Genomic DNA, 23,603 nt, shown 5'->3' with positions numbered 1-23,603 from the left:
GTTTTTGGCCTCCTCAGCCTCCAGTGCCACTCTGCAGCCCAAAAATGGGCTTGTTTTTGGCCTCCCGTGGCTTCCACATGCTCCATTTTTGGCCTTCTTCGCCTCCAGAAGGTGAGGGGGGGCCAGCGCCTAGGTGGAGTGATGTGGGGTGAGGTAGCCTAATGGTCCCACATGGGCTGGATTAATGGCTTTGCCAGGCCGTATGTGGCCTACCGGCCATAGTTTGAGGACCCCTGGTCTTAAGTGTTGTGTTTGGTTTAGCCAACATATGCTTTTCAAGCTTTATAACTCAAATTAAGTTTACCTGAATTCAATTGTGTTGTCAATTACTTATTTATTCCAATCAGATTTTGTATATTTTTCTTTACCTGACCACGCTGAAATGTGACTTTATTAGTGCTTGACTTCTGAAGTTTACGTTTTCCAGAATCTCCTTGATTTCCAAAGATAGTGATATGCACATTTGAATTAGTTTCTGCACCTGGCTGTGTCCCGGTATATACGTTGATCTCGTAGACTACCACTGAAATGAAGACAAAATGTATTGTCTGTGTGCATTTGTATGTTGTTCATTGCTCAGTAGGTATTCATAATAACTTGAGTATTATGACTAGAGAAACTTACTGAATATTGAATATATAATTGTTTTTAAAGGAATCCTGCCTAGTTCTAAAGATTACCAATTAATTGGTAGCGTTCAATCCTAACTTCACAATAAAGAGCATCAGGTGATCAAGTGATTTGAGCAGGCAAAACCATGTATTTGAGGAAAATTGAGGAAAAAAGGGAAAGTCCACAGACTCAACTGGAACCAATTGATCACAAAACAAAAAAGTCAGTGAGGCAGAGAGAAAAACAAGCAGTAATGAATCGGCTGGAACTGCAAGCACATTAGCGTCCATGGGTTTCATGTTGGGGACCTAGTTTCACAAATACTGCTGCTGCTTATGATGATTCAGAGTTACTTCAGAAATATATGTGTATGTATGAGTATGAATGGAAGCTTAAAATCATGCATTGAATAAGATGTTGGTTGTATTTGGGAACTTTAACAATTATATTCTGTTGCTGTAAAGGAGTCATAATTCAGATAGATATAGAATTGTGAGTCTTTTAAAACATCAAAATATATTTGTTAAAGTTCCCAAATACTACAACATTCTAATCAATGCGTAATTTTAAGCATCATTTTTTTTGAAAGAAGTAATTCTGAAAACAGACGGCTGCTATTCAGTAAAGGCCCAGAGGCCCAGCCCTAGGATGCAGACAAGCATTTATAAACTAATTTTTGGAAACATGCAAAATTTTAAATCTTTTACTGTCTGTTCTATACATGCTGACAGGATTCAGTAAACAACAGCTGTCAAGTGAAGTTGATAAAAAAATACATGATTCATTAACAAACAAATACTGGGTAATAGACATTGCCTTTGAAAGGTTAGGCAAAAATGAAAAGGAAGAAAGCACTCACTCTCCCCCCCCAGTTGATGAGCACATACACTGGGGAATTATTGTGATAAAATCTTGATCACTGAGTTTATTGGTCTGAAAAATGTAAGTATAGTTTGAGTGTCGTGGCAGGTTTATCCTGAGGTCAGCTTCTGATTATACTATATTGAGTATCCATTCAATATTAAGACTAAAAGATGTCTGATTATATGTGTGAATATAGGAAATGAATTCTTAACACAAAGTCTAGCTATCCAGAGCTGAGATTTCTATAATTGAGATTCTTCGCTTGATCATTCATTTTGGTGCATTCTCCATTTCCTTCTTGAATAAGGAAAATTTAGATGCAAGTCCTAGACAAGAGTTGCCCCAACATATTAGTGCAGGCCCGTTGTGAAATTTCCTGAACATAGGAAACAGCATAAAATATGATAAATAATAATAATCTATTGAGATTATTCATGCATGAGCCCATATCAGAGAAATATATGACCATGTAAGTCCTTTCAACCTAAGCACATATTGGCAACATACCAACAAATTGTCCGATATAATCCATAGCCTGGGTTGATATTCAAATCTTAATTTTCTCCCATTTTGAAAACTTCAAGAATGGAATAGCTAAATTTTAACATGGCCATTCTTAAGCATATCACACTTTTATTGCATAACACATTTTAAAACAAGTGAAATAATGGTTTGTTCTGTTACTTCAGTCCTGTGAAATTGCTAAACTGCAGCAGCACAAATAACAAATAGATATATAGATATAGATATAGATATAGATATAGATATAGATATAGATATAGATATAGATATAGATATAGATATAGATATACCGACGGCCTCCCATCGACCTGTGCGCTACCATAGAGAGGGCCTCCTCAGGGTGACATCAGCCAAACAATGTAGGCTGGTGACCCCCAGGGGGAGGGCCTTCTCTGTGGGGGCACCTACCCTCTGGAATCAACTGCCCCCAGATATAAGGAAAATCCAAGACCTCGGTGCCTTCCACCGTGCCCTTAAAACCTTCTTTTTCCAGCAAGCCGGGCTGGCCTAACACTTTTTAAAATGTTTTTAATTGTTTGTTATTGTTTTTAATCATGGGGCCAAAATTATATATATATTTTTAATTGTATTTTAATGTTTGTAGTTTATGTTTTTACTTGGCTGTTCACCGCCCTGAGTCCTCAGGGAGAAGGGCGGTATATAAATTTAAAAATAAATAAATAAATAAATAAATAAATAAATAAATAAATAAATAAATAAATAAATAAATAAATAATAGATATAGATATAGATATAGATATAGATATAGATATAGATATAGATATAGATATAGATATAGATATAGATAGATATATGATTCTCACGAGAGAAGCAGACAACAGAGAAGTAGTCCACTTCACAAAATATCAGTCAAATCATCAAAAGTCAGGATTTGAGGCCAAGATAAAAATTATCTTCTTGGTCATTTACAGGATAAGCAAAAATAAACAATCTCTCACGTACATACAGGCGTGTTTCTATCTGTAAAAACTGTAATTTACTCTTCACTCTGCATATATTTTATCATTGTTTGAAACATTATGCTTTGTTGTTATTTTTTTTTTCGTTTCTGTAAAATATGCTTTGTGTTATGCTCAGGGATAATTTAACATTAGATCCCTAAATAATATTTCAGGTTTATGCAAGGCACTTTATAACTAGCAGTCAGAAAACATGATGAAAATTCTTTAATTTCACAACATACAAACAGATTTAGCCATAGTTTCAATTGAGAAAATGTGACAATCCTAGGCCAGGCCAAATCCAAAAACTCCAGGGAATTTCTAGAAGCCTGGCACTCTGACAAATTAACCATCAATAGACACATAGACATTTACAACATCTATAGACTATGCAAAAGAGATATTCAACCAGCCCAAAGGGGAACAAAAATACCCAAGCATCTCTCTACCAGTAATCAGTACCCAGATCTGCATAGATTAACTCCAAGGTTATTATCAGACCAACAATCAAATCAATACTTGATTTGGCAATCAAGAAACTGCCAAAAGCCAACAGTAAACCAAAAGCCAACAGTCCAACCAAAGAATCTCTAAGACCACCCCCACCAACACTGACAGGGCAGGCCACCAGAATATAAACTGATAGCAAACCGCACTCTTTATTAGCACTTAATTTGGGTAATGAAATGTCTGCAAGAAAACAAGCAATCCAGGGATGGGTTCCACTTACCTTTACTACCAGTTCTCAATGGAAGCTTCTGCGCATGCACAGATCATCAGGGGTGGGTGGAGCTCCCGCCACCATTACTACCAGTTCAGAAGAACCAAACCAAACCGGGAGCAACCCACCACTGAAGCAATCCCAGAGAGCACCAAGGATCCTTCATTTCAACCCTGAGCTACAAATATTCTCCTTTATTGGGAAGCACTCTGTCTCCAGTTAAGGCCACACAGAATTTAAAAAATAAAGGCAATGCTTGCATGATTCAAACCAGATGACTACTTTTTAGCCTGGTATATGAAACTCTGTAGTGGTTGTTTAACAATTCAGTGTGTTGTGCACACCATGAAAATTGGGATAACTGCATAAAATGTGGCTTCACTTATTGCAGCTGTATCACACTGCAAACTTCAAGTGACTCTACTGCTTATCAAACCTTGTTTGTTTGTTTGTTTGCTTGTTTGCTTGTTTGTTTGTGTGTGTTTGTGTGATGTGTATGTGTGTTTATATGACTTTTTGACCTCTTTACTTATAAATTTGATTGATAAATAAAGACTAATACTGCTTATAAAAATGTTCATATTGAATTAAAAGTAACAGAATAATTTTCATTACACATGCATGGAATTCAGTTCATATTTTCTGTTTAACATGTAGAGCTAAAAGGGCAGGACAAACATTCTAAGGATTTAACTAAAGCTTAAATATTCTAAGAAAGTGTTAGTTAGTTAGTTAGTTAGATTTCCTATTTTTTATCTGCCCATCTTCTTCAGAGAGTGGCTCTGAATGGTGTACAATCTAATTAATATAACAACATACAAAATTAACATTAAAATATTAAAAGTAATTTAAGACTACAATTTTAAAAATTATAAAATATAACATAAAATTTCAAGGAGGTAAAAAAAATCAAAGATGGGCTTTTAGTTAATACAAATGGGGGGATTCTCATGGCATCCGCCACCCCACAGTTACATGGTTCTCTGTGCCCCTCATGCAAGGCTGCATAGCCAAGTTTTGACACTTTTGATAAAAGCCAGGAACGTGGAGGCATGATGTTCTATAATGCAGGAGCAATGACAAAAAATTCTTTTTCTAGACTGCAACCAGTCAAATTTCTTTGATTGACAGGGTCTGCATCATACTTTTCCTGCCTGAATAAGTGAGACAGGCTGATGTAATGGGGTGAAGCCAATTCCTTAGGTAACCTCGTCTTATACCATGACGGTATTTATAGGTGATAACCAACACCTTGAATTGGACCAGGAAGCAAACTAGCATCCAGTGTGGTTCACTGAGCAAAGGTGTTATATGTGCCCTTCTTTGGGTACCAATATCACTCGCATGGCCACATTCTGACCAGCTGAAGCTTCCAGATACTTTTTAAGGATAGGCCCTTATAGAGCACATTGCAATAGTCCAATCAGGAGACGAACAGGGCATGAGTGATTGAATGGAAGATTTTGATTTGCTAATGGGGGCAACTTTATTATGTCAGAATGTAATCTTCTCTAAACTAGCTGATTATAGAATTGGCCATAGGTCTCTAGCTATCTTTCCCATGGCTTTCACTGTGCTAGTCATAAAATTCAAAATCATTTCCAAACTTTTATGTACCAGCAAGGGAAAACAAAGTACTGTCATTTGTATAGCAATAAAGCATGGCGATATATAAGGTAATACAACCATCTTTCAGGGCCAGATTTTCTGCTTTTCTGCAGCAGTTTGAAGCCATTGAACCTTGAATTTGGTGGCACTAAATTAGCATCAAACTGCAGCCTACAGGGAATTGTCATAGCTTCCATCAAATGAGAAACACTGTAGGAAAATACAATTTACTAACTCAAACAAAAGTCTAAAGATATTTCTTTTAACAGGTAGAAATTGGTTTCAATAGCTACATTCATTCACTCTCTGGAAATAGCCAGGATCAAGCAATATATTAAAAAAAAGAGCAGAAATTAAACAAGTTTAATTAATGCAATCAAGATTGTACTTCCTGAGGAGAAGGGGTAATGTTTTTTTTGAAATACATGAGATCTGAATATTTGCGGTGCTAAGAGATGGGCTTTAATTAAGCTGTTATGTCACACAGGCACAGTACTGTTGTATTCCTGAGTCAAAACTGTCAAGGAAGAACAGATAGTATTTATAGCTGGAGAAAGGCAAACTGAAAGCATGAAAGAAGTACTGATGAAGGTAAAGAATTTGTTCTCAGGCTCTGCTTTGCTGTCTGATATGTTTGCTCTCAGCACTTCCAGGGTTGAAAAGAACTTTCACATAAGTCCATTTTATTGTACAAGTGTCTAATTTCTTTTGCATTGCCGTTGTTCCTACATGGTAATTTTTAAAGACTTTTTATAACTTGTATCTTGTTAAACTTGCTCCCCTTCTGAAGGGTATTAGAAATATTGTGCCTGTTCAATTTTACTCAGTCTGGAAATACTGTATTTCTATAAAGGTATGTTTTCATTGCAGTGGTTGCATTTTGACATTCCAAAGACAATTGTCCACAGGACCAATAATATTGGATTTGGGGGCAAATGGATATGAAAAAAAAGAAGTGAAAGTAGTATGACCACTAGAATAAATAGTATGAAAAAGTATTAGAAAACTTAGTAAATCTTCTAATAAAATAAATGGAAAATAGGTATAAGGAAAGTAGATATAGGAGCTGCTTGCAACAGAACATTACAGAAGTGTGTGGAATTACCCTAATGGAAAATATCAAAATGTTACGATAAAGTGAAAGAGGAAAACAACAGGAAAAAAATAGCTGATATCCAAATGATAAAAAGCAAAAGGTGCTTTGAAAAGATCACTGTAAACAATATATCCAAATGGAGGAAAGAACACTTGAATGTAGAGAAACTGCCATGAATGTTGATGGGAAAAAATGTTTTAAAATTGGGTAAAGCAGTCTAAATCAGGAGCTTTCAACAGAATGAATTGAATTAAACATTAAAGTGATCGATTTATTTGGGATGAAACTAAAATAAGGAAATGCTGGTAGGAGGTTTTTGAAAATTATATAAGAAAGGTGCTAACATTTGAAGAGTATAATTGAAGCAAATGCATTGAGAAAAGCACAGTATATTTGTTAAATATTCCCTTGATTAATTTTAGAAATAGGCATTTTCAGTAGAAATTCTGTTTTTTGCAGAGGTGTCTGCAGAGGAAAGTAACAGCATGTTACTTATGACAGCATGATCAAAGACACAACTCTTTATTTTTAACATGAATTTAAATATAAAGTTGATTATATGTTTTCAGCCTCTATGTTGACCTTATATTTGTTCTAAGGACATCCTTGCTCTCTTTTGGTCTTTTGCCCAAAAATGACAATGACCCTGACTTTCACCATGTCCCACTAGATTAATAATACCTGATTATTCTTGAAGATATTAGGGAGGAGAGTAACAGTGTATTCCAGTTTATGGTATTATAATATTATTATTGTCTATTGTATTGCTTCTATCATTGTTTCTTCATTCATTTGTTCACTGCCTAGGGAGGGAGGAAGGGAGGGAGGGAGGAAGGAGCTAGTGTCTAAGAAAAACAACATAAAGAAAGACATACTGTAAATCTTGTGAAATAGTGCAGCTGGAGAAACGGTAAAAGATACATGTTTTGCTTATGAAATGATGTCTTAGTTCATGTTTGGCAAAATCCTGACTAAAACGGGATGAGAAGGAATGCTGAGGAAAATTTAAAAATTCAATATGGTTTGATGCTGAACAGGATATGTAAACTAAATAGTTATACTTCAGTAAATATATTGAGAAGTATATGAATCAGAAATTGAAAGTTTTTTGAACATTTGTTGATTTAGAGAACAGATGTGATAAAATGAATAAGGATGAATTATAATGTTTTGCCTTGGTATCAAGGTGAAGGTTGATTGTTGAATGCAGTAAGAGTGGTACAAAGAGTGGTACAAATTCTCTCCCGTGAGAGAGAATTAATACAATCCTCACCAAATGATTCAGCACTGAGCAGGAAAGTTAATGTATAAATAAATGTATAAAGAATGCTTCTGGTGTTAGAGAGGTTTGTTTAGGATGCTTATGTATTTTGTAGACAGATATTATTGAATGATAATCCAAGTGATTTGCAGTGAAGGTTACATAGATTGTGTTATGTAAGAAGGATTATAGAAATGAAAAGTGAGTCATCAAAAACAAAATTAATGTATTTGATAAGGAAAATAATATAAACAATTGCAAGTTATAGATCAGTGATGGCTAACCTTTTTGCCATCGCGTGCCAAAAGCGGGGGGAGCGCAGGGGGGCCGTGTATGCGCATGCCCACACCCATAATTCAATCCACCCCACCCCCTCATGCATATGTGCGTGACCCCCCCACGTGACCCCCACTTTTGGCACATGATGGCACGGTGGGCCCAGTAGGCCCGTTTTTCGCTCTCCCCAGGCTCCCCAGGCTTTCTTAGAGCCTGGGGAGGGTGAAAGCGGCCTTCCCTACCCCCACGGACATTCTCCAGAAACAGCCCATTTCCTGACTTCCAGTGGGCCCAGAAGGCCCGAAAATCAGCTGGCCGGTGTGCACATGCACGCTGGAGCTGAGCTAGGGCAATGCTCGCATGCCCACAGATATGGCTCCGTGTGTCACCTGTGGTACGTGTGCCATAGGTTCGCCATCACGGATATATAGTGTAAGAACTGTAACAGCCACTATGTAAACAGGCAGGCAGAAGATTAGCAGAACGTATCCATGAACACCAAAACAAAAATTACACAACACACCATGACACAAGGACAGACTCATAGTTTTAACTGGGAAACTGTGACTAACTTCAACCAAGCTAAATCCAAAAATGCTAGAGAATTCCTGGAAACTCAGCATTCAGACAAATCGGCTATCAATAGACACAGAGATAAACTACATTTACATACTATTCAAAAGAGACAATAAAAAGCTAAGAAGGAAACAAAAAGACTAGACCTCATCCTCTTCAGCAGCTTACCTCAGATAAGCAGACAAAATCAAGCAGAAAACAATACCCTAATCAAAGAACTATTAGGAACCTACTAAAGACAAAACTATAGCCCCACCAACACTGGCAGGGCAAACTACTGTATATAAACAGGGAGCAAACGCCACACTCATTTGCACTGATGGTATTTAGCTGTGTAATGAAATGTCTGCAAGCAAACAACCAAGCTCAGAGAACACCAGGGATTCACAGTTCAACCCCGAGCTACATATATTACCTTCTATTGTAATGGGATGTCTTGAGTCATTTGTCTCTTTTGATGTAACACCTATATATAATATCTATTTCTAAGCTTTTATACAATTACCCTTTTACAACTAGAAATGCAGATGGCCCAAAACGGTACTCTCTGTGATAGTAAAAGATAGTAGCAAAAATCCATAGTAGGGTTGAATGTCTATTGATATTCAACTTAAATGAGCCAAAATCAATAAGTAATTTGAAGTCATAAATGTACAAATTTAGGATGTATCTAACAGATTTAAAAAGTTTCCATTTACTTTTATTTGACTTTTATTTGTCAAATACATTTTAATAACCATAAAGTACTAGGAATAGCAAAGATAAACATGCCATTAGAGCGCCAATATTAATAAAGTTGAACAAATATCTTACTTGAAAAATATTATATCCAACAAGAAGAGTAGTCCATATAAAAACTGTAAAAAAAAACACCACCTTTTATTTAGCTGCATCCAAAAGGCAGCTGTTGATATGCAAGAAATTCTGTTTCCATTCAGTTTGTAAGCTCCAGTGCTGCCAGACTGACTGCCACCCGAGCAGGCAAAGGAGATAGGGCAAACAGCAAAAGTAGTCATAACTTCCATTGCTCTCTGAAGTTGAGGGCATGGAACACCATCCACCAGGTTTGCTTCTAAAATGGACAGCAAGCATAGGCTCTCCTTTGATGATAATCACTGTTAGCTTCAATTTTGTGTAACTTGAATTATGAATTATGAACCTTGCAACCCTGATTTTAAAGCTGGACCAGCTGATGAATCTGCTGTAAGCTTTGACCCTCAGGCTGCGTCTGATTACTCTCCAATGTGCCACTTAGATTTTGAACACTGGTAAGCCAAGCTTGCTGAACTTTGGTGGGAAACGTGTCTCTATATTGTGTGTGTGTATTTGTGTTTCCAATCCTTATTAGTAAAACTTTATATATTTGTGTGGTTGGTCTGGGAAGGACATTCCAAAGAACATCGCCCAAATATCTTGCAAAGCATATATTTCCATAGTTCCATTATTCTGTCTTATTAGACTATATTATTCAGATTGTGCATTCTACTCTGTAATTATTTTTGGTTCAGGTTCTCTTTACTAAAAGCATAATATATTGATAAATGACAAGGTCTACTATGCTAAATTGGGAATGCAGTTGCTTGCCTTTAGTACCTTCATTTCCCTTTTTAGACTACGTTTTTGGGTTCTATCAATGGTTCAGTACTTCAGAAAACCAACCTAAAGTTTTTGTGACTGTGAATATTTTTAGATATAATAAATAATATTAAATAACATTGGTCTGGCTGATTGCACAATTCCTCCTAGCTTCCACCATTATTAAATGCTAATTCATTTGCTAAAGTCATTTACATTCTTATTTCATTCACTGTGTGCAAGACTGTGCAAATAATTCTTCCCTAACACACAATATTTAGATAATTGTAACTTGCCAAAGTTCACAGTCTTGTCAAATAAACTTTATTAAAACAGTTCTGAAAGTGTAACAGTCTAGATTTCCTCTGTACTACACAAGGCAGTATATTAATTTATATTTTTCAGGAAATGCTTAAGTGAGAATGTAGAACTTGCGAAAACAATCCATTGATCTTGGGACATTTTAAATATATTTCTGGAGAGTAAACACTTGAGCTATTCAGTATTTTGAAAAATACTAGCCAAGTATAATTCCCTAACATCTAAAGTTTTCCTATTCTTATTTTCTTACTTTCATAACACTGTGATGAAAATAAGATGAATAATAAAAATATGTAATTGAAACTAATACACAATACACATATAGCTGAATTAAAAAGAATTATATATTATAGACATACATGGTAGAAGTTCTTTTTTAGGCCTCCTAATTGGTATTTCTCTCCATGTGTCTCCATCTCCTTGGTCTTCAGATAACCAGCAGTTGACAGGAAAATATATTTCTTGCTCAGATGGCAAATTCATCTTTTGAAATCTAATTTCATTCAGGTACCAACTGGGATTTGTTCCACTGTTGTCATGGCCAATTCGGATTTTATATGGTTCTCCAATATTTTTTAGGTTAATCTGGAAAATATAAACAGATAAGAAAAGCTTTCATTATATTTCAGTTACCCATACAGATAAATCTAAATAATTAAATAAGATGAAAACAAAATGTTAATAAACAAATCCTCCAATAACTATCATTAACATAAAATAAAGATAGCATGTTGTTTAGAAGGCCTGGGGGAGAATAAGAAGGTCATAGCCCAATGATGAAAAATGTACTAAAGTGGGTAGCTTAATTTTTCTTAGGACATTTTTCTTAGGAGATGAGATTTCCAGTGGAAGGACAATTACCAAAAGTTCCCTCACCCTTGGAGATACTTGCAAGAATTGAAACTGAAAGAGATGTGGGGAAAAACTCTATTGCTGATTTTGGAACTTTTGTGGATACATATTATATGTCATCATCATATGAAACTCTTAAATATTGAGGACTCAACCCACATGATTAGAAGATTCTATCTAATTCTACTAAAATTTTACATTCAAAGATGAGCCAACTGAGTCAAGCTTAAATGTGTTAATGGCCTTAGTTATACTTTTACCCTAAATATCATTGCTATCCTGCTTAAGGATTATTTTGCTTACGTATAAATGTAATAAATTTATTTAGAGTGCTAACAAGAGATTTAGTGACAGATTATCAAAGACTTCTTGCATTTACTATATTAATCCTAAAACAATACATTTAACAAATATATTATTACGCTAGGTAAAAGCAGTAACATTTGAACACAGTTAAATGAAATGAAGAGCCAATATGGTATAGTGGTTAAAACATCAAGCTAGAAACAGGAGGACCATGACTTCTGGTCCCATACCCAGCTGGGTGACCTTGGGTCAGTCACCTTCTCTCAGCCCTAGGAAGCAGGCAATAGCAAATCACTTTTGAAAACTTTGCAAAGAAATTGCAGGGACTTGTCTAGGCAGGGTCCAAGAATCAGATACAATGTAGTGGAAGAAAAAAAAATGACAGAAGGAAACATTGGAAGGGTAGTACTGAATTCACTGACAATACATTATGCCAAAGACAGGATATCAGATGAGTAACCACATGAAATATTTCTTGTAAACATGCACTGAAGCTAAAGAGTGTTATATAGTATACTTCTTTATTTCCTTCTGCTGAACTAGTTAAAGATGCAATGCAAAATATTATTTGATTTTGTTTCCTGAATTATGTTAAGTCCCAACATCATTAGTTTCTTGTGTATTATTCGAAATCAGGTTTTTGTAGGAGATGACCGGGTGGAGCCCAAGAGAGTGGTCAAATGGATCATCAGTCATGAGTTCCTTTGGGCCCATAAGAGATCTAAGTCTAACTTGAATTCCTGTGACTTTTAGCTACCATCAATCTGCTTGGACTATTAGTAGTTCAGATTCTTGTAGAGAGTTCAAACCTGCCATAAATCTTTATACCCATTTGAACTGCTCAGATCTCCTGATTCCTCTAGTACCTGACAGTTTTGCTGTCAACTTACTAACTGCAACTATGCATGAAGTGAAAATGAATGCCCAGCCTGCTGGTAGTTTCCCACCTTATTCCTAGTCTGGCTTTATATTCCTCCCAAGCTCACAGAAACTAAAAACGCATTGCTTATAAAAGGAAGATAGGCCTAGAATTAGTTAAACAAACTATGATTATTTTGCTTGTCAAAAATGCTAACTTTAGTTTCATCAACAAGCTGTCAAACACAGGTGAATATAATCATATTACGTATACTTGGATGCCTCTGTTAGTCATGTTATATTTTGAATATCTCTCACACCCAGCCCAAGAATTACATAGATTGAACCAGCCAAAGTTCAGTTTTTAATTTGCTTATACCCTAGACAGAATCTTGCCAAACTAAACCCTTACTATTCACACCCTAATGGATATAACTTGGGATATTTGAGGGAGAGGCCATCCTAACTCTCTGCCTATGCCTCCTATTCAGCTTTGGGCTATGTTGCTTCTTATCTGCCCCTCCCCCCAAATGGAATTTTCCTCCTTCTTTTTGGAAAATTGCCATATCAGTGTAATGCTTCACACCAGTCTCTTGTTTTATTTCTTCTATTGCTCCCCAGCATCTGATGTATTGGGAGGAATGGCAGTTACTGATTGGTCCCCCCACATACTTCTACACCAAGAATATCCAGGGACCTGCAAAGGTGACCAAAGTGAATGTGGAGCCATATAAATGCATCATCACTTCCCCATAGCCTTCCTTCTGGTTCCCTGGCCAAATCACAAATAAGATCACCCACAGCACATTTGTCTTTGGAGTAGCCTTCCTTTTCAAAGAAGGGCTACTACCTTTGGAAGCTGAGAGGCTACCCCTTCTTTCCAGTATGAAGAAAGACATATGAAAAATGGTTGCAGGGTTTGGGTTTGGCTAGTCTAGAGAAAAGAAGGACTGGGGGCGTGGGGAAGATGATGTTTGCATTTGAGAGGTTGCCACAAAGAGAAGGGGACAACTTATTTTCCAAAGCACCAGAGAGCAGGACAAGAAGCAATGGATGGAAACCTGGAATTAAGGAGAAACTTCCTAATAGTGAACAGCTTGCCATCAGAAGTTGTGGGTGCTTCATCACTGGAAGTTTTTAAGAGTCTGGACAGTCACTTGTCTGAAATGGTATAGGGTCTCCTGCTTAAGGAGGGGGGTTGGACTAGAAGATTTCCGAGGTCCCTTCCGGTTCTTTTCTGTTTGATTGAGTTTTTGCAGGAAAACTTTAAGTTCACAGTTAGCACTGAATTCTGTAGATAAGAGTTGAGAAATGGGCCTTACTGAAGGTTAAGGTCTCAATGAGCAGCTTTTACAGAATAACGTTTTAATAGACCACAACCCTGAAACCAAGAAAATAGGCCCAAACAATATCTGCTACAAGAACAATCTTAATGTGACTACCTGATAATACACGGCTGGCTGCACGCCTTTGATAGCTTTGTTTTTTCCTCCTGGGAACTGAACCTCCTCTCTTCCTCTTTTTCTCTTCAATAATTTCTACCAGCCCAATTTCCACAGTCACCAGCATTCCCCAGCCCCAAAATCCTGCCAACTCTCAACCATTCATCTCATAATCCCTTTCCTTCCTTGAAAAGATTGAAAATTACCATTTGAGTGACACTCTGCAATTTTTCCTTGTTACTGTATCATATTTCATATCATATTTGTGAATTCCTGGTCTTGCATCATAAAAAACAGGCATCCTTCAGCAGCAATTTCACATTTAAAGATTTGCTTGTAAAGAAGCAGTGTTCTTTACACCAAGGCTGTTCACTCTACTCCATGAGAGTACGTAGGAGTGTTTGTATTACATTTTCATCCACTAGTACAGTCTATGTGCTCATATATTTTAAGAAATGCACAAAACCACCAATTCATCTGTATGTACATAAGCTTCTATCTGTACTGAACAGTCTGTTCTGAATCTTTAGCTTGTTCAAATTTCCAAATTATTGGAAAACAACCAAAGGATATAGCAGGTGTCATTTGTGTGCCTATTGACAAAGCTTTATCTTCAATTCACCTAGTGTTCCAGTTATCAAACTACCGTTAAGCACAGATTGCCAACTGTGCTGAGATGTGCCAACTTATGTGATGTGTTTTGAAGGGGCAGACAGCTGAAATCTATACAACTACTGCTTATTCAAGACATTCTGTCAGTACTTACTAACCTTAAGAATATTACTGCCAGTACAATGCAATAAGAGGTTTCCTTTCTGTCTTCTATTTTATTTCACTATTGCAAGGAATAAAGATGCTTACACATCCATCACTGTCAACATTTCTTATATTTGTACCTTATATAAATGTATTTCTAACATGTCTGCAACATGCAGAAAGTAGGGTGAGGAATTATTTTTCATTCATAGCCACTTCACATCTTTATCAAGAACATCCAGAGTATGTTAGCAAAACAATAGCACCTAAAAGCTATTAATATATTTTGTGCATTTAGGTTGAAAATAGAAGCAACATATAGGGGGATCTTTGCATAGTTCCAGAGAACCAAGTAATGGCCCATTTATTCCCTGTGTTCTATAACATTGGATTATTAGTTTTTCATAATCCGTATTTTCGGAGTATAAGACGCACTTCACCCCCAAAAAAAGAGGCTAAAAATTTGGGTGCGTCTTATACTCCAAATGTAGCTTTTTCAAAGTTTTTTTTAGCTCTAACGAGGTGCTAGCAAATGAAGCGATCTTCCGAGCTTGCTTTGCCTGCTCCCTCTGACTCTCAGCTGTGCTTTACAAGCTTTTTTTCAGGCCTAACAAGATGCTAGCGAGTGAAGCGATCCCCATGCTTTGCTGCTTTTCTCATTGCTGCTCCCTCTCAGCTGTGCTTTAGAAGCTGTTTTTTATCCCCAAGCAGGGGATAAAAAGTGTGTGTGCACGCTCAAAACCAGCAAACTAATGTGCTGAAGCTGACAAGACTAAGGAAGCAAGCCAGATTAATACCTGGTAGGCAGATTTTTTTCCCTATTTTCCTCCCCAAAAAGTGTGTCTTATACTCCGGTGCGTCTTATACTCTGAAAAATACGGTAATTAATACAAATGTTTACTTCCATTGACTACATAGGGGGTTAAGGTTTGTCATCACAGCAAAGACATAGCTTTTTGCATGCAAATGGTCTCATGTTCAATATTCAGCATCCAAAAATACCCCTCTAAAGAACTTCTGGAAAGCTTCACACAAATAAGCATCCACCAGATTCTGCTGAAGTTGAGCTTTTAAATAGAAATAGAAATTTGGAATATTATTATTTATTTGGCGTTAGGCAGACATGCTACAACTATAACCGTTCAAATTCTGGTCCTCCACAAGTCTCCATTCCTGATCCAGTTTTCAAAACTTCCAAATTTTGAAGAGTGAAACCATGGCAGCAATTAAAAAAAAAAGTTGTCTAGGCAAAGGATCATACTGTAGAGCAGGAGGGAGGGGAAAATCAGTGATTGATAGGTCTTCGCTCAAATCAAACTGAGCCTTGTGATCACTGCTCTAATTACTGATGCTGGAGAATGGTGACATCTTGGTGATTACATTTTTTTACCATTAGTTTCACCTCAATCACATTTTCTCATCCTAGTAATATGTTTTGGCATAAAATTTGCTTGCTAATATGGTTTAGTGAGTATTTTATAAATTAATATAAATTAGTATTAGCTCAGTTCATGGCAAAGTGCTCCCTGAAAAAATACATATACCAGTAAATTAATGTTACATATATTCAACTCAGTTCATGATAATGTATTCCAAGAAATGCATTCACTTTCTTATTTCTTATGACTCTCCTATCCTTTCCATAAAACAATCTCAACATATACATGAAATCTGAAAGGACTGTTTATAGAAAATTTCTTCACAGATGCTTTTCAAGAAAAGGGAAAAAAAGAGCTTAAGATTGAAAATTCTTGCATCATTCTTTATAAAATATGATGCACTTCAGGGCAATCTAATAAGAGAGTTTGCTTATAAATTTCATGTATTCTTTCAAAAGACAAAATCAAAACTGTTTAGGTTTCCTCATTATAGGCTGTTAGAGAGTAGTAGACTATGGAAGATATATGAGATGACTTGCAAAAAGGCCTAATCAGGCCATCAAGATTAGACAACCCTGCACAGCTGTACAACTAAGCTGTGTAAAATCACATGATGTAAATGCACTAAGTATAAGGCATCTTACAGATTTATGAAAAGACAACAGAACTGAATTTCCGATACCAAAAGGAAGCATACCTATTGTAACTGAAGGTACATTTCATGTCACGTATTTTATTTTGGGAGCAATTAAATCTATACAATTAATCAAAACAACAGACAAATACTGAGAATGGGAGGTATTGTCTCCTGTCTTGAAATGAATTCCATTAATTTGTGCTTGTCACTTAGTCCCAGAGACATTGATTTTTCAGATATCAATGGAACTCACTTCAAAGTTCAAATTCAAGGTCTTCTTCTAATCAATATCTACACCTGGATTAGGGGAAGGTGACAGTTTTAATTTTTTTTAAAGCAAAATATAATTATTTCTGAAAGGGGATAAAATGTAATGTTGGTAGTTGCAATGGCTACTACAATACATATTAGTTTAATTTTGTTAATTGTCATCATTTTACATGTCTTTTATATTTTACATTATGTGGGCAATTGTGCATCTACTCCCCATACTGGTGCCTTTTAGATTTATTGGGTAACAATTCCCATTATCCCATCCCACCATCTTAAGGGCATAAAGGCAGCTACATACTTTGTTCTATGTCATCCATGAAACTGGTATGTTTTATTAGTTTTTACTGGATTTCTCTGGGGATATCATCTGATACAATCTTCCACAGCCTGCTATTCTCCCTTCAAATGTCTTGAATGTTAATAGGAAGCAAAAGTGTTTTTGGATTATTTTCAGATAAAATGAAGATTCATGCATTTCATAATAAAATAAGATCAAAGTTTTCTTCAAGTTGAGCTGAATAGCTGATGACTTCCTGGTTACCTAGCCAATCTTGGCTGAAAAACTATTCTTGAGCTTGGATGGTGGACCATTGGAAATCATAGTTTTATTCTAAAATGGGAAGCTGAGCAAGTATTCCAAGAGAAAATGCCAAGAAAATGAATAGTCAGCTGCAAAATGAAATATGTTGTTAGCTATGCTTGAAAATTTCTGTGCTGGGCTGGTAATGGAAATAGACTATATTTTGGACAGCTAGTAGTGAATTTTAAAATTGTAACCCAGAAGCTTTCTAGAATTTCTGTTCAATCATAGCCACATGATTTTTATTTAAACAACTGCAGGTGATTTGCTTAATGGCCACAGTGGAAGTGAGGCTGCAAGTTTGTGTGTTCACATGATGTTTCACTGACCAACCATGTTGCTAAGTGACAGAGTTGTCAATCCCGCTTCTAGCCATTAAGTGAGTACTATTGACATCTGTATGCTCCTGTCCTTCTGTTTTTAAAGGACATATTAGCAAGGTCTTTTTCTAAGTAGCAAGGTGGCAATCTAAATGAGTCTTTAACCATTTAAAAATAACTTTCTCCCTTCTCATAATACCAGACTTGTTGATCTATGAGCCTCTCTGATCACGTGGTGATGACATAGTCAGAGACTGGAACTGGCCCTGATCCTATTTGTCACCTGAAGCTGCTGCTTTCTGGTGGCTAAGTACTGCCTTAGTGGTGGTTTATGGTGCTTTTGGCTTGGATTACATGAGAGTCTGGATTCCTGGCTTCTTCAAAGGTATCTGCTAACACTATCTAGACATTTGGAAAGAAACATTAAGTCATTAAAACATTACTTGGATAATGGATGGATGGATGGTAGATGTTTTGAAAGAATACTAAACTTGTTTTTAAGTACATATTTAACAAAGAGTTCAAATAATGCTAGATCAATCAAAAAAGAGGGAAAGGGGACTGGTGCTCTTGCTGATTTAAATCAGGGAGGAGAGCCAACTTCTACCAGCTCTTTTTTATTCATCCTGTCCTAAATTTTTTGAAGCTGCTGCTAAGAAAGAGATTTATAGGGCTATACTTTCCTACTGGTTTCATTACCTTGAGGGGAGGAGCATCAATTTTTATGTATTTTTTAACATGATAAAGCCCCATCATGAATCGTGAATACTACTTGTCATCTGAACTATTTTTTGCCAACCAGGTTTAGTGGTGTTTCAGATGCTGTCATAGCCCTTATTCACAAAAAGCACAACTAACAGGCTTCTAGCATGGAAAAGTACCATCATGTACAAGCCTTCCCCATCACACAGCCCTATCACACATTATGATCATTTCTTCAACACTAAGTGACTGGCTAGGAGGAGAAGCAACCTGGATTTCTCCCAATCATTGCCCTTAAATTATCTTGCATTATTGCACCACTCACTGATTTTAGCATTGAGACAGAATGAAACTTGTTTATTGGAGTAGTGCAATTTATTTTAGTATATTTTGCTTTCAACTCAAGAACTTTAATGTGGTCATGATAAAGAGTCCTAAGAATTATCTGGCAGGCTGAAATGTTAAAGCTTGAAATCAATGGTTCAAAGCAGGCCAAGTTGTGTGCAACAACTCAATCTCTGTCTTATAGCATGTAAATAACAGCAGTATATGCATCAGAAAGGAAAAGAAAAGTTGATCTATACAGTAATAGTAGCTTAGTATCTTCCCAGACTCCAACTATCTTCTTAGTAACTAATCTTACTATGATTGGTGCCATAAATATGCAATCACTCAGTTCTTCCAGGAATGCTACATGTTATTTCAATGAACCACTGAGACAATGAAATGTGAATTGAAATTATTACAATAGAAGCATTATAAATGTCTGTCACTTATTCACCTTAGAATAAACCTGTTTTGAATAACTCAGCTACTCTTCATTGTTTGTATGAAGTCATATTGTACCTGGAATGTATCTGTACTGTTGGGATTAAACAGCTGGTGTTTTCCAGATCCCAGTATAAGAGGACCTGAAGCCTTGTTATCTCCGTAAACATAAAGGGACACAGTTGCTGTTGTGCCAGCTGTTTCAAAACCTCCAGTGACTATAGTGATTTTCCAATCTTCTCCTGCAGGTAAACAAAATTAAAATGAGTTCCACTGACAGAGCAGTTTTATCTCAGTAACTACCCGGTGCCTGGAGAGCTGTGCAGTACCAGCTTTATTGCAAACAATGCATCACTAAGCCTAGGAAACGGGAACAATTGAATGCTTAAAAGAAAAAGCAGGTGCTCAGGGATGGGGTGGCTGGATGGTAAAATACTGTAAACTAAGGTTATGCTTTGATAATGTTTTAAGAGCAGATAGAATTAGATGACACAACGGTCTTCAGTGCAACATCAAAATGCTTTCTAGTGTAGATTTACCTGGAAATAATTTATACCAAATAGTGGAAATAGATTTTATTCTTAGAGAACGTGCACAGAATTGTGTGATCAAATCCAGGACATATTGGGGGGGGGGGAAGGATATCCATTTTAAAGTGTCTTGTAATTAAAAATTTTAGTAGCTTATTTCACATTCTTTCATATTTTCAATATAAGGGTAAAATATATTATTTAATGGCTTAAATTGTAAGCCACTTAAAGGCTATTGTGGGACACAAAATGACCTTTTTTTTTAAAATTTGATGTATATGCCGCCCTTCTCCGGAGACTCAGGGTGGCTTACAATGCGTTAAGCAATAGCCTTCATACTTATGTATATTTTATACAAAGTCAGCTTATTGCCCCCACAATCTGGGTCCTCATTTTACCTATCTTAGAAAGGATGGAAGGCTGAGTCAACCTTGAGCCTGGTGAGATTTGAACTTGCAATAATTGCAAGCAGCTGATATTAATAACAGTGCTTTAGCATGCTGCGCTACCAGAGCTGTATATTAATAAATATACACACACTAGGGTTGGTAGTATAATGTCCTAATCATTTTCTTGTACTGATAGCTTTAATAGAGGGTAGGAGAGGTACTTCCCTCTATCACTATTATAATATCAGACTACTATAATAAGCAAACTAGTACTAGAAATTAGAAATGTATTTTCTTATATAGCACGGGCACATCCTCAGCAGGATTCCCCCACTGTGTGCTACAGAAGTAGTTGACTCTATCTAGAATTGACCGAGATCAAATTTCTAAGTAACTCTCCATGTTCTCAGATATGTTCTTTCATTTACAACTTGCACTCCAAAAGTAAGAACCATGATTAAAACTATTTCAAATGTGTGCCAGTGTTTATATTGTGAATGCCACCATGAATATATTTTTCTATACATTTTTTAAAAATCTAAATGTTTCTATACATTTATAAAATGCTAATTATCAAGTGTGATGTTTAGCAATGTATCAGTCAGAATCTACTTGCATCAGATACTTGTCTGGAATATACATTTTCAAAATGTTCTTTTGATAGTTAAACAGTAAGTATTGTTCTGTTTAGGAACCATGCAGGACTAATGTTTTATTGGTCATAGTTAAAGGATCCAAATTAACTGGATCATAAATTTCTCTCCCTCTTGTATGCAAAATCTTCATACCCTCTGATTCTTTTAACTGTGGATGGGTGCATAATTTGCTATAAACCACATTTTTCCTCTTTACATTTATTTATGATAAAATGCCAATCAAAGAGAAATCACATCAGGAAGAGAGACCAAAGTCACATTGCCAGAATAAAGAAAAAGTGTCTTCAATACAGATTGCCTTTGTGAATAGTTAACAGGTTTGGATATATGATAATGAAAGAACTAATTCAAAATAAAAGCAAGAATTTCTTTCTCAACAAGAATTGTGGAGAAAGAGATATTATATGAGTGCCTTTATTGCTCTTCATAACATTCCTCCCTTCAGAAAATGTGTCTGTTAAAAGGAGGCAAAGATGTTCACAGAACCTACACCCCCACACATTTCAGTTTAGCTCTAAAGTTGATTAAAAGAAAAAGCAATGGAACAGTTTACCATTTTCTTCCTCTTGCATTTTCAACTGATGATTTATTTGCATTTCTGCCAAAAATAAAACAGCAGTGCAGTTAATAATAGAGTTGTCAGGTTACAATAAAATGTGGAAGGAGGGAAGAGGTGCTAAATTGATATTAACTCTTCTGCTTCTGCAGAAGTAAAAAATATCTTTCACAAACTAGCTTGCTACACTTGAAAAATCTAAAAGCAGCCAGCTTTCTATTGTTCTTTGAATAATTTGCAGGACTGCTCCTCATGTCTGTATTAATGTCCTTTCATTCAGTCCATGAGATGGATGAAAATAATACCAATATACAGTATGTGGAGTTGCCTCATTGCCATTCTCACACAGTTAATGCACAACAATACAATAATATTAATTTTATTTGCATCCGAGACAAACCAAGAAAATAAAAATAATTGTGTTCATGGAGTAGGACAATTTAAGGAAAGTGATTAGTGGGTTTCCCTGGCATCACCTGTTGGTTAAAAAAACAAACACCAATTGCTCTCTCAAAGCAAGAAGCTGGTTTTGACAGATGAGTAGAATACCTGTCAGAACCTGGTCCTGAGCCAAATGATGCATGGGAGAAGAAGGATGTGCTCAACTGTTTCATTGAGCAGAAATCTCATACTATTCCATGCAGCTGCTACTATATCAGACAGATGTCACTCCCCATTGATATCCATGTGGGGATAGGGATGATTTTGCCTGCTAAAGCATGAAGTGCTATTCTGCTTTACAAGGCAGCACCATCTGCTGTGGATCGAGCACAGGGCTGCCTGGGCCTTGGCAGATTGGCACAAGAAGCAAGATAAGGTATGTGTGTGTGTCTGGTTATATAGCTGCCAGTCTCAAATCTCATAGATCCCTCTGGTAAGAGAAACTAGGGAATCAGCTCCATGAGATTGGACAACTGGTGGCTAAATAGCTGCTCATTGCCCCAGTTCTTCTGCCTCCCTTCCTCTCTGAGCCTTAGCAACCAACTGTCAAGTTTGACAATAGTGTGAGGAAGAGTGAGATGAAATGGTTATTTGGTTCAGGAGCAGTTTGAAAGAATTGAACTCTCCTGCTTTGAAAAGCAGAATGATCATGAAATCGGGAGCCAGAGGGTTGGGTCCACAGAGGGTCCACAGCAGCCTTATGAAATCAATGGGATCTGGGCAGAGCCTAGTCCCTGACTGTAGCATCAACATAAGTACTACAAAGGCACTGTAGATCATCTGTATTGCATAGCTTTGTAAGAAGAGGAGAAATATTGCTATAAATGTGAGAAGCTTAATTTGAGACTAAATATGAGGTAAACTAGTGACAAGTTGAAGGAAACATCATGAGGACAAATATAATTAAGCATCTTCATATGAAATTGGCAGAATGGCACAAAGATGAGCCTATAATCACTGTACTCTGCCCCAAACTTACTGTAAATTAGGTTTATTATACCTAATCAGAGCTGCAAATATCCAAATATTATACAGAAAATAAATTCCTTATTGAAGGCCTCCCTGTAAGGCTTCCCATACTACCATAAGGCTTCCATATTTGGAAGCCTTATGGTAGTATGGATAATAGGGAGTTACAGATTCAGCAAATCCTGATCATTATGTCTGTATTTGGTTTTCATGCTTGACCAATTTATATGCAACTGATTTACAAAATAGTCCAATATGTTTGTTCAATAGTAATTCAATAGTGCTAGGCCCATAATAAGATTGTATTTAGAAATTCAATCTCCCTCCAAATTCTGTTTATATAATTTACCCTGGACAAAGAGCTCTATTTCTGAATGGATTATTCCTTGAGACATATATGGCAGCCATCTGAAAAAGAAAAGAAAGAATGAATGGAAGGAAGGAAGGAAGGGATAAGAAAATATAACTTGTTTATTATGTCTTTCCATGTCTAACAATCTAATTGGGATGACTTTTTCAGTAGGAATACTTACAAGATGATAATTCTTCCATGTTCTGCAAAGCTTTTAACACATGATAATAAAAAATCTACACAAAATATTTGACAGTATCATGTTGTAACCATTCAATTGTACAAAGGTAAGGTATTAATTTCAAGAAAGAAAGGTAATGAAAATTATAATAAATTTTGCAAAGGGGAAAATTATATGTTTTAATCACATGAGTTGGCAAGTAGAAATTTGATTCCCTCCCCCCCAGAAGATCATGATAATAAGGCGAGGTTTAAGGGGGGTT

At 36.2% G+C, this 23,603-nt stretch overlaps 1 protein-coding gene across 2 annotated transcripts in view; it reads right to left on the bottom strand.

The window, feature by feature from the left end:
- LOC117672798 (lipoxygenase homology domain-containing protein 1) overlaps nt 1-23,603 on the bottom strand; it is a 211,799-nt gene that overhangs the window by 96,516 nt on the left and 91,680 nt on the right. For both annotated transcript variants that reach the window (XM_034429781.3, XM_034429782.3), the window contains exons 23-27: nt 23,158-23,216; nt 21,396-21,440; nt 19,346-19,509; nt 10,754-10,979; nt 369-523 (exon numbers count right to left, since the gene is read on the bottom strand). In XM_034429781.3, coding sequence (XP_034285672.2) covers nt 369-523; nt 10,754-10,979; nt 19,346-19,509; nt 21,396-21,440; nt 23,158-23,216 — 649 coding nt within the window. The remainder of the gene's footprint in view (nt 1-368; nt 524-10,753; nt 10,980-19,345; nt 19,510-21,395; nt 21,441-23,157; nt 23,217-23,603) is intronic.

This window comes from Pantherophis guttatus, chromosome 3 (assembly GCF_059756535.1).
Source record: "Pantherophis guttatus breed Tessera chromosome 3, ASM5975653v1, whole genome shotgun sequence".
Classification (NCBI taxonomy): domain Eukaryota; kingdom Metazoa; phylum Chordata; class Lepidosauria; order Squamata; family Colubridae; genus Pantherophis; species Pantherophis guttatus.
The sequence above is the reverse complement of the archived record's forward strand: the minus strand, read 5'-3'. Positions and strand labels throughout refer to the sequence as shown.